We start from the raw sequence: 12,339 nt of genomic DNA on the forward strand, positions 1-12,339 counted from the left end.
AACTTAACTAATACATATACCAATTAGTAATTCGTTGAATTATAGTTATTTCAGGATAAGTAGATGTAAAAAAAACAGTTAAGACGATAAAACAAATTGTACGTCATCCCTCGGGAATTCCTCATTTTCGAGGATTCATTATCGTATCATTTTTTAAACGACACACAGCGCCATCTACAATCCATCCATCAAGCAAACAATATTTTTGTTTTCCCTCGGGAATATCTATTTTTTTCGGGATAAAAAGTACCCTATTATTTAATCCGGACTTCTAACTTTACGTCTGCAAAATTTCAAAGCAATCGGTTCAGTAGTTACGGCGTGAAAGCGGAACAAACAAACAAACAAACAAACAAACTCACTTTCCGATTTATAATATTAGTAAGGATAGCTTTCCGCCCGCGGCTTCGCCCGCGTGGAATTCGGTTATATTGCGGTATAAATCACAGCTATAAGAAAATCATCAAAAGACCCCTCCCGCTGTGGGTTAGCAGCGGTGAGGGAGTGTCAGACTCTTACTGACTAAAATTGTCGTTTGCCGTCCTAGGCCTTTTATATACCAGGGCCGCGGTAACTCTTTCGAACAACCCGCAGCCCCGGCTGGCCCTGGCCCTACTGGGCCCCACTGATTTCAAAACACCTTAAGAAGACTAATTCGCGGCGAACCTTAACACCGCGATACAGAAAAGCACAACGCCATCTATCGAGCTATCGGGAAGCTCGCGATTGAACAATGAGCTACAGGTTAAAGCGCGAGATATCATTGCACTTCTTACGTATCTTAAAAAAAACAACGTCACCACGTTTTAAAAAGCTATCATTCCACTTCTTACGTATTTTAAAAACACATCGTTACCACGTTTTAAAAACACCCAGCGCCATCTATCGCATACCTCAAGAACTAAATAACTTAACTAATACATATACCAATTAGTAATTCGTTGAATTATAGTTATTTCAGGATAAGTAGATGTAAAAAAAACAGTTAAGACGATAAAACAAATTGTACGTCATCCCTCGGGAATTCCTCATTTTCGAGGATTCATTATCGTATCATTTTTTAAACGACACACAGCGCCATCTACAATCCATCCATCAAGCAAACAATATTTTTGTTTTCCCTCGGGAATATCTATTTTTTTCGGGATAAAAAGTACCCTATTATTTAATCCGGACTTCTAACTTTACGTCTGCAAAATTTCAAAGCAATCGGTTCAGTAGTTACGGCGTGAAAGCGGAACAAACAAACAAACAAACAAACAAACAAACAAACAAACAAACAAACTCACTTTCCGATTTATAATATTAGTAAGGATAAGGATTGCCTAAGTGGCTTACCTATGTTACCATGAGTGAAACAAAATTTGTAAATAAAGGCCCTAAATTTTGTATAAATTGCTATAGGGCTAAAAATCAGTAGGTACTCCTAAAAAATACGTGTAGTGTGTACACATTTTAATGTGATCTCTCCCTTAAACCCTTAGGATCAATCACGAGATTCTTTGAGCCCCCGACATTTGTCACTAGTCGGAAACAAACGTGTTGCTGAATGTACATAAGTAAGTAGGTATGTACGTAGATTTAATATAGGTAGGTACTTACCTACATGTGAGAAAAAGTTCAAGTGAAGTCGGTTCGACGACGTATAGTATAGACAAGTGATTGAGTGATCAGTCAAAGTTGCTCTTTGATTGAATGATAGGTAATTTTCATCACTGACTGCCTCGTTGGTCTAGTCATCTAGTGGTCGCAAGCGCGGCTGCTGTGCTCGAGGTCTTGGGTTCGATTCCCGGGTCTGGCCGAAATCGCTTTGTGGGTTTTCTTAAACTTTCACAAAGCAGTCCGTAGTCTGGAAGTTGGTGATTGATTCATCCGTGCATCGGAAAGCACGTAAATGTCGGTCCTGCGTCTGATCTCTTTCCGGTCGTGTCGGATTGCCGTCCCATCGGGTTATGAGAGTAAAGGAATAGGGAGTGCACCTGTGTCTGCGCAAATGCTCGTGCACTATATTATGTCCTGCGCAGTTGGCTGATCTCCTTAAAAATGAGAACAGCCGCCGTGGTTGAAATCGGCCATGGACGCCTTTATAATTTTCACTAGTTGGCTGCGACACTTTTAAGATACAATACTTCATGATCATCATTGGCCACAGAGCATCTGGGTCAGATACCAGATAGGTCAGATGATTTTGGCAGTGCTAGTGCATGCGTTTGTTTACCGCCCCAAGCATATTACCAAAGTAACTATTAAGCCCCCAACTATTAACTATTAACCCAGTACAACAGTCTTACCAAGGGGTATTGGGTTGCCCGGGTAACTGGGTTGAGATAGGGCAGTCGCTCCTTGTAAAGCTCTGGTACTCAGCTACATCTGGTTAGACTGGAAGCCGACCCCAACATAGTTGAGAAAAAGGCTCGGAGGATTATGATGATATTACTTAATTAAAATCCATCATTCATGACAACAGTGATGCACACCATGCACATTGTTTTTTGTATGCGTTAGCTTAGTAGTGTTTATACACACAAGCACGGCTCTGACACTTTCCTGAGAAAACATCTAAATCATAATAATTCCTACCAAATACCTAACCCACAGGTGTTATCACATTAAAAAAACCTCAGCAACCTAATCCCAAATTATGTCAGTTATTTGAAAGGTTCCTAATTTCAACATGGCGACCGCAGCGTGTAACAAAATATTAATGTTACACCCTCGTCAAGGCTTTGTTTTAAGAGGTAACAATATAATGTGGCTGAAATGTGTGTCAGTTTTTAAGCCTTTTTGACCGAAGCAACGATTACTTAATCCTTACATCTCTATCTGACTGTTTGTGGCGCTTTTATGCCAAAACTTCTGAACCGATTTAATTCCAATTTGGTACACAGATAGTTCACAGTTTAAGAAAGAACATGGGCTACTTTTTACTATGCGGGAGGTAGTTCCTGCTTTATAGTAGGTACTAACTTCCGCCCGCGGCTTTGCTCGCGTAGAGTTCGGTTATATCGCGTTTCCAAGACAATTCTTCAAAAGTCCGAGAAACTATGCTATATTCTTTCTCAAGGTCAACTCTATCTCTGTACCAAATTGTATTAAAATCAGTTCAGTGGTTTAGACGTGAAAGCCAGACAAACAGAGTTACTTTACTTTTTAATAAGGGATAAGTAAAGATTGTAATTTTTCACTATCGTTGACTAATCTTAATATTATAGTTTTAAAGTTCCATAGTCTTGAGTACAAAGCTTTAAGTGGTTCCTTATACAATAAACAAACGCTCAAGATTACCTGAGAAAGCTTTTTAATTCCTTTAAATTAAAAATTCTTAGTACTTTGCGAAGCTGAGAAGATGCTTTTAAGCTTCTTGTTGAGCAAGATTAAGTTGCTGTGTATATTTTAAATCTGTTTTGTTCCTAGCTTCCCACTATCCGTCTTATAAAAAAATATATGTATGTTTTTTCATACGTAGAACTGGTACGGGTACGGGTACGGGTACGGGTACGGGTACGGGTTTATGAATCTTTTAATATTTAGTATTTTGTTCGTAAGGCTGCTAAATTATCAAAAGCTGCCATGGCCATCCATAAACAATTTTCAAAAAACCTTCACATTCTGACTTCATAAGTATCTGTTACCAAAAACTTACCTATTGTGAAGTCAATCTGATATAATAAATACTTCTCTTTTAGTTGCTCGTATAAAACCCGTGTCAATATTCATCTAATCCTCTATCATTTTCCGAACCAAAGGTACGGAAAACGAATATATCTACCTAATAAAACAGACGTGAACTAACATGAGAAGCGCTTAAAATAAAATAAAACACCAAACCACACTTAACAATATTATTTATTTGTACAAACATTCTGTTTATATTCGTATAATATCACAGACATTGTTATTAACTTCACGCTACCCTTTCATAGGGCTTACAATTCAAGACCCGTTTCATTCGAGTTGTTCTACGTATAAGAGTTTACTATATTTTGTAACAGCGCCATCTATTGGTAATAAAATGAATCACTTGAAACATAGTTATATAAAAGTTTAGAGAAGTGTCGGTAGAGTGCCTTCGTCTCAAGATGGTAGGAGGCACTCCTTATAAATTATGTTTTTTTTACTCTGCTGAAAGTATTTTTTTTTAATCTTACATCATTTTGAAACAGATATTCCTATTTTGTTTTTATATTTATTTAGAACATTATATCCCAGTAGAAATAGGACATCGTTCTCAAGTTTGTGGGTGCTTGGTCGAATTAACAATTATTTGACAAAGCTATTCTTAATATTTCGTAAGTTTTTCAAAACAAGTTCAAATTATTTAAGACTTAAAAAGTATTTTTTGTGTATGGCTTATAACAAAATTGACGTGCAAGAACACAATATTTAAGTAGTAATTAAAATTAGACTAAGTAGCTAAAAGACACCTACATTATTTTTATATTGCATTGATATTTTATTTAAATTTTAAATAAATAGGTATGGTATGTATACCTTTTACCTATTAACTCTTCCTCAAAAAAAACTACACAGCTAAAACTCGACTCTCAAATATACCATGTTCTGAAACAAACAGGCACACAACACAAAAACATACAAACAAACAAAATCGCGGGTAACGCTAGTCAATAAACAGTATAAATTAATTCTACCCATGGAGTAAAGAATGAGCGGAGATGCCATAAGGCAGGGAATTGAGGCTCCTTCTTCTAGGACAAATTCGTAAGGCGGGCATGACCGAACCGATGAGTTACGAGTGAACTTACGAGGCGTTCGGATTCTTTGAGACCTAAAATATGTCAACGATTTTTGGTATTATATTTAAAAAAAAACAGTCCAAAAAGGCGTTTAAGCGCGGAAAACGTTCCTCGTCCCTCACCCGCATTTTGGCGCGCTCATTTCTTAGACGATTTTCCGTTATGGCACCTCCGCTAGTCATTTCATTCTCCATGATTCTACCTTTTAATACTTCATTCTTAAACTATAACTCGGTTTTAATATTACACAGTTGGTAGAACTCTTTCTCTGGTAATAAGTTGTTTTTCGTTAACTCCTTGAACTTGTCGAAGTCGCAGTGACTAGAAGTTTCACAGCCTTTTATCCTGAGGAGATGGGCTGATGACTCACCAGCTTTGGGGAGATATACCGGCTGTAAAGAGAGAATATTTCAAGTTAGTTTCACCAAGAACAAAGTATGGAAAAATATGGAATTTGTACTAATATTATAACGCTGAAGAGTTTCGTTTGTTTGAACGCGCTCACGACAGAAACTTTTTAAGCGATTTGACTCGAAACACTTGCAATATCAGATAGCCTACTTGTCAAATGCAAGCTAAAAGCTACCACTATACATACTGCTGCCCGATTTGTTTGTCTGGCTGAACACGCTCATCTCAGAAAATACTAGACCTATTTGATAAATCTTTTCATTGTAATATAGCCGAAGCAGGATACAGGCTACCATTACTTTATTCTATGCCTTTGCAGTACCTATGGGACACGTGTGAAACCTCTGAAGAAAACTAGAGAGCTATCACTTATTCTGGCATGGCATAAGCAGTTCCCTCAGGATACGAACAAAATCATATACTTAAGATTTTTTAAACTCACCAGCACACTATAACTCCCAGTACTCCTAGACTTATATAACTCCAACGCGAACACAGCCCCATACTCAGGAATGGTGCTGTCATTCTGCACATAAGCTACATCCATTAGGGCTCCTATGTTGAAGTCGTGGGCAGAGATGGACCGAAGTGGTTGAGATACTGGCTTTCCTGATATGAAGTCGTTGCCGGCTTGGATGAACTGGCTTAGAAGGACTCCTGTGAAAGAATTTGGTATGTTTTAGAAGATATATAGGGTTCTTATTTTATTTTTTCGTTCTTATGTGGTTATTAAGGTGGGTTTGGAGGTGAAGTTAGAGTGAAGTTTGGGAAATATTCAACATTGTACGGACTAGGTGCTTGATTGAATATGCGCAAATTGTATTTGCCGACTGAACTTAATAACTGAACTGTCGTTGATGTTTCAAAATATTATAAGTTAATATTGCACAGGCAATTGTAATATTTTTGCAATTTTTTGTAGAGTTAATTTTAAAATAACCATTGTTATTTTGATAAGGGGTTTAGATTCTACCTCTAGTTATTTAGGGAGATAAAAAATATTGAAATACATAATATGTAAAATATTAAATTTGATCTTGATGCAAGTTTTATCGACGCCTATTTTTCGTTCCTACTTTTTTAATTTTTTCTCGTACTATTAGACTAAGAAATTTTAACTGAAACTTACCACCACCGATCTTCTTCATCTCATCAGTCCTGAAATACAGCCTGTAAGCCAGTCTGCCAGCTTCACTCAGCCTAGGCAGTATTGGCTTAGCCCAGTCTGGGAGGTCTAGACCGAGACCAATCTGTGGAACAATTGTTGACATTAGGCATAAAGTAAATAACCACTAGAGAGCGCACTCGCCAATTTCTTCTAAGAACACGACTCACCGCTGCGGGCAGGGGGGGGCGACATAATCCGCGGCTACTATTGGTCAGTTCAAGGTCGCTACTAAAGGATCGTACTGATCGTAGCCTTATAGTACGCGCAAAATCACTAACTTTTGGCGAGCGTCGGGGCACTGTATGCGCAGTCAAGTGGTTTTATAGTCTTTGACATTAGGATATTGAACTTTAAGTAAAGGGCTTAGGGTCTTGATTTGAGAATTACGGCACATTTTGTGGACATTGTTTTTTTTTGTTTAGGAATAGCTTGAATATTATGTTGTAGGTACACAAGGGTCTAATTTTAGCTAAATGTGAACTTGATTAAAAGTAATTAGTTATACATAGCATGGTAGTGAATTAAAATTTGTAGAAGTATATTTTCAATGATACATATATTTTCAGGTTTCTAGCAAGATAAAAGAATTAATTGGAAAACTCATTTCCTGTTATGTCTCATTTGTGTAGATTATTCGTTGCAACCTGCCTAATTTGCCTAACTAATTCATCGGAAACATACATTGTAAATATCTACTATGTACTTTATGAAGCATGACACAGGTATTTGGCTTTTGTTTGAAAATACACAAAGTACAACTTAAATTATGTATGATTTATTAATTATGAATATTAATATTGCATCTGTGTAAATGTCAGTTGTTTTTGGTGTTTAGCCTAAAGTTTGTTATCGTTACGGCTTAAACCAAAAATACGGTTACATCTTGGTTGAATCGGCCACGTGCAGTACAGTACTTCCTTACGTAGTCCCTTATATACTACCTCTAATACGCCCTTATATTCTCCCCTACGTCCCCCATGTACTCTCTTCTGTACATTACATTCTACTTGACGTTCTACATTACGTATCCCCATATGTACCTACTTCCTCTATATACTTCTCTATGTACTCCCTCGGGAAAATTTCACTTAACTGGCGACTGCACGCCAACTATTGCATAGGGAAAAGGCTTATCTAGATAACTACAGCCCCAATCTTTCTGAAGTCATTGCAGTATTAAAAAAATTATGATCTTCTAAATACATATGAGTAGCTGTAGCACTTACCGAACTCCTAAACAGATCATAAAGAGTTTCAAACAGCAGTGGGTCTGTCGAGAAGTCCACTCCCGTCTTGTTCTGTATCAGAGGTATGAGGTCCAGGTATGGAAGGAACTCCTCGGTCAAGGAAGCTCGCTTAGCTTCAGCCATCAGCGTCTTGAAGTACTGGCAGTTGGAGTAGTAGCGGAGCTGAAAGAAAAAGGTCTTATGTTGTAGAAGACGGTTTTTGATTATGATCTTAGAGATGTATGGAATATGGTTGAAAATCTGATTGTCAGGTTGAGCTGTTGGTGCTTAGTTCGGGGGGTTTTCTACGTGTTGCATAGAAATGGTACACTGGTTTGAGGATTGTTGGCAGTTGATAGCAATAAGAGGTTCAATTGCCAATATGAGGGACAGTTGAATCTTCATATTTTTATGTAATGATATAAGAATTTTGGGTTGATATTTCGACGACTTTTACCGAGGTTATTAAGTAAAGTTTCAATGTTGTTAAAGCCAATGCAAGCCAATTATAATACAGATTTGATAACAATGACTGTGTTAAATTGCCTTTAACACAGTCACTATGGTTAACAGACTTAAACAATCCTTAGTACCTATACGTCTTTTGTTTCTTGAACTCAACCTCAAATAATTTGAAACAATTCGGAGAAAAAATATGTTTTATCCTCGAAATTTTTGGAAGTTAATACGAGGCGTAGTTTTTAGAATCAAAGGTACACGGAATATTCCAGGAAAGAAGTCTTAAATGAAATTCCTTTAAGTTTGTAAAAGACAAGACCTTTGTTCAGCTATAAATCTAAGTTACTCTAATTGGATCTAAGATTTTCTGTCCCACAAAAGAAAGGTATACTTACTTTCTTTCTTTTTGTGTAAATAGATTAGAACTCACTCAGAAGATTTAATTGTGTTGCTTTATTTGGAAAAGAAAAAAATGTTAGATCTAGACTATTCATACTACTATTTAAACCTAACTGTTGCATTAGGTACAATTTTTTTGCCACTTAATTATAATGAAGATCTGATAGTTATTTAACAATGCACGTACTACATAAGGAATCGATAAAAAAATGACATTTTTCTCTATAGCATCTGGTGGTTATATTCATCCCTATAGTATTTTTTTTAATAATTAAAAAAATAATACATAAATAAAATAAGTTAAAAAACTGACACATATTGCACGTTATTTAAAATGCTGATAACGTATCTCGATATAACTTAATATATCTGGGACTAAAGTTTATTTCTTCATTCTATATATGTAACAATGAACTTGAACTGTAAATATATAAAACAAGTTAGATACTGCAGTTATCTTTGAATGATAACTCCAGGACAAAACTAACCGATATGGTACAGATTTTACAGTGATTAATTGAATAAAACTCTAATTTTATTAACGACACTGAGAACAGTGAACTAGGAAGTTCATCTGTGTATGAGGTAGCATATACTTTTTTGAAGAAATCGTAATTACGGCGAAATGCCACTAACTACTAGCTCGTGCCAGCGGTTTCACCCGCATCCCGTGGGAACCTCAGCACGAACCCGGATAATAAGTAGCCTATAGCGTTCCTCGATAAATGGGCTATCTAATACTGAAAGAATTTTTCAAATCGGACCAGTAGTTCGTGAGATTAGCGCGTTCAAACAAACAAACAAACTCTTCAGCTTTATAATATTAGTATAGATATGGTATCAGTGAACCTGGTTACTGATCCTATGATTAAGAACCTCAGAAAATTTATGAGAAGGCTACTGCACCCTTATAAATGTTGGTATTTATTTGTAGAAAAAGATGATACGAGAACTACTGATACAAATGTAGTGCAACCAGCCGTAAGAAATTTAAAAAAATATCCTATTACAATACTTCGATCTTTCATTTGGGCGTATTTGAAAAGGCATTGACATAGAAAACAGTCTGATGATTATTAGAAGACTGACAATTGACTGCAATGAGGAGCAATCACAGGAGACTCATTAAAAAAAAAACAAAAGCTCATCTACTCACATAATCCTCAGACAAAGGCACAGCAGTATACGGCACAGGCTGCCAGACCTTCCCCAAGCCCTCGTCCCATTGCTGTTCAGGCTCTGGTGGGTAGGCTGCCGCCATAGCTACTTGTATGGTCATCTTCGTCCTCTCCTTGTCCGTACTCCTGATGAGGATCTCGTCACGGAGGTACAGGTTCGAGATCAGCTTGTGACCTTGGGACCCGTACCTTTGACGGTAGAATTTGCCTATTTGGTAGGCTCGTCGTTTTCCGACCTGTCAAGAAGGGAGAAATTGCTTTTAAGTTGGTACATATTAAGTTGTGGAGATGGTCATTGGTCACGGTGACTTAAAGTAGCTGACTTGAAGATCTTTTTGGTTGGTTACCGGTTATCAGTGTCAAGTTTTTTTGTTAGTTCGGGTTTCCTGTTTACTTTGGTTAGACTTGTAGATCTTTAAGATTGAAAAATATTTTGCAGTATTAGAATGAAAATGTGCATTCGTCATGATTTCCCTAATAGTATTAGTAGTGTTTGCTTCATGCTAGGATTTGTGGTGACCTGGTGGGCAAAGAACCAAACTCTCGAGTATGAGGGCGCGGGTTCGATTCCAGGTCAGGCAAGTACCAATGCAACTTTTCTAAGTTTGTATGTACTTTCTAAGTATATCTTAGACACCAATGACTGTGTTTCGGATGGCACGTTAAACTGTAGGTCCTGGCTGTCATTGAACATCCTTGGCAGTCGTTACGGGTAGTCAGAAGCCAGTAAGTCTGACACCAGTCTAATCAAGGGGTATCGGGTTGCCCGGGTTACTGGCCTATGCAGTCGCTTCTTGTAAAGCACTGGTACTCAGCTGAATCCGGTTAGACTGGAAGCCGACCCCAATATAGTTTGGGAAAAGGCTCGGAGGATGATGATGCTTCATGCTAGGATTTACAAAAACAAACATCAGAATGATTTCTGGATTTCTAGACATGCTGATTACTCAATTTCAAATGAGCAATGTCATTTCTACGTAAGTTAGAAAAATATATTGTATCTGTGTAGTTAGACTTTCAGATGACGCCAGCGATAAAAACTATGAAAAATGAATATTTATCAAAATGTGCATAGAATGCAATGACTATACTGTTATTTTTCCATTTCGGTCATGGATAACAAAAAATTAGAACGTCCCATTCTATTTGCATATTCCCCGTTCAAAATTCATGATCCGAATACAAGTGCGCACGTAAAAATAATGTTTTTTGGTTTTTGCTAGTGTTAAAATTTAATTTTGGTTTTAAAATATTTCAACAAATGTGGAAGAAAAGAATACGTGCACCAAAAGCAAGTAAATAAGTATAAAAAAAATATATTTTGGTAACTGATTTCAGTGGTACAGTCGCCCAAAAATGTGGTCTATTTATACTCTTTGGTCCGATTTATTTGAATGCCTTCATCGGAAGGCGAAGAAGGTCAATTTCTCCTATACTCTGTTTGAAACATGATCATCCTAAGGTGGATATTACAGAACCTTAAGACGCAACTGACCACTTTCTTGCTCGTCTGTACCTACATCTGTAATAAAACGGTGACGTCACTGTTTCAAACGGCCTTCGCGCTTGACTGTACTCAGTGTAATTGTAACTTAAAGGTCATGAACAAGTAAGTAACAATGATTTATTTACAACGTTTTACGATTCGTTCCATTCACTGCGGTTTACTAGCGACTAAATTACCCGTTTATAAAATGGAAATTACTTGGAGTTAGCGAACATTTTTAAAGGGTCAACTAAACAATTCTGCGAATTTTCTGGTCTATTCACGTTTTTTTTATAGATACTTGTGTTTCTTTTGCCAGAAAATCATTCGGGAAAGAAGTACCCCAGGGCCTATTTTGTCTGGATTTCTGTCTGCTCAAACCGAAATTATGTAATTTGTATTTTTTTCTCTTTATGATACAGTTTTTTTCAGCCTATTAATTTTGTTTTTAATAAGTAACTATGCGGAACAATCATACTGACAGTTTGAACCTTTTATCTTTTGGAAGATAAAAAATTGTTGGATTTCCGCACATATTTAACACATCATTATTACTTTATTTTTATCAATTAGTTTCGTGTAGTAGTTTCGTACCTATAGCGTAATTAGCACAAGGATGACTGATGATTTCATAAATTAAAAAAAATATACAATGGTAAGAAATGTCATGAATTATTTATTTTTTTACTTCATGATATAACAGCGGAATCAATAATACGGTGCCCAAATAATAATTGGTTTTCAGCCACCTGATTCAATATAAAATTAAAACTCGGTATAAAAATTACCGTATGAGCTAATTCATTAATTTTAAACTCAAAATTGGAACTTTAATTACTTTGACATCAAGGTAGATGCAAACAAGCAAATTCAACAAAATGGTTTGTGTTTTTGAAACTTCTTTCTTTCTCCTGCCCTGTTCCCAAATTTTACTTGGGGTCGGCGCAATATGTCATTTTCTTCCATTTTCCCCTGTCACTCGTCATACTGACACTCACTCCCTTCCTATTCATATCATCTTTCAGGCAATCCATCCATCTTTTCTTAGGTCTTCCTCTTCCTCTCCATCCATCTACATTCATACTTAGCACACACTTTGTTGCATGCGTATCATGATTTGAAACACTTCATAAAATAACAAATTATCAATATAATATATATATCATAGATTGCTTTCCTTTCAGAATCCAGATATTTTTAACACAGTGTATCTAAAATGTGTTCTAACATCCTCACCATTTCGATGTTACAATCAATC

At 36.6% G+C, this 12,339-nt stretch overlaps 1 protein-coding gene across 3 annotated transcripts in view; it reads right to left on the reverse strand.

The window, feature by feature from the left end:
- Nucleotides 1-3,828: 3,828 nt before the first annotated feature.
- LOC110373531 (venom acid phosphatase Acph-1) overlaps nucleotides 3,829-12,339 on the reverse strand; it is a 31,482-nt gene continuing 22,971 nt past the window's right edge. For all 3 annotated transcript variants that reach the window (XM_064039427.1, XM_064039426.1, XM_064039425.1), the window contains 5 exons: nucleotides 9,574-9,831; nucleotides 7,560-7,742; nucleotides 6,295-6,415; nucleotides 5,608-5,822; nucleotides 3,829-5,146 (listed from right to left, as the gene is read on the reverse strand). In XM_064039427.1, the coding sequence (XP_063895497.1) occupies nucleotides 4,979-5,146; nucleotides 5,608-5,822; nucleotides 6,295-6,415; nucleotides 7,560-7,742; nucleotides 9,574-9,831 (945 nt within the window). In that variant the 3' untranslated portion in view covers nucleotides 3,829-4,978. The remainder of the gene's footprint in view (nucleotides 5,147-5,607; nucleotides 5,823-6,294; nucleotides 6,416-7,559; nucleotides 7,743-9,573; nucleotides 9,832-12,339) is intronic.

This window comes from Helicoverpa armigera, chromosome 19 (assembly GCF_030705265.1).
Source record: "Helicoverpa armigera isolate CAAS_96S chromosome 19, ASM3070526v1, whole genome shotgun sequence".
In the NCBI taxonomy this organism is placed as follows: Eukaryota; Metazoa; Arthropoda; class Insecta; order Lepidoptera; family Noctuidae; genus Helicoverpa; species Helicoverpa armigera.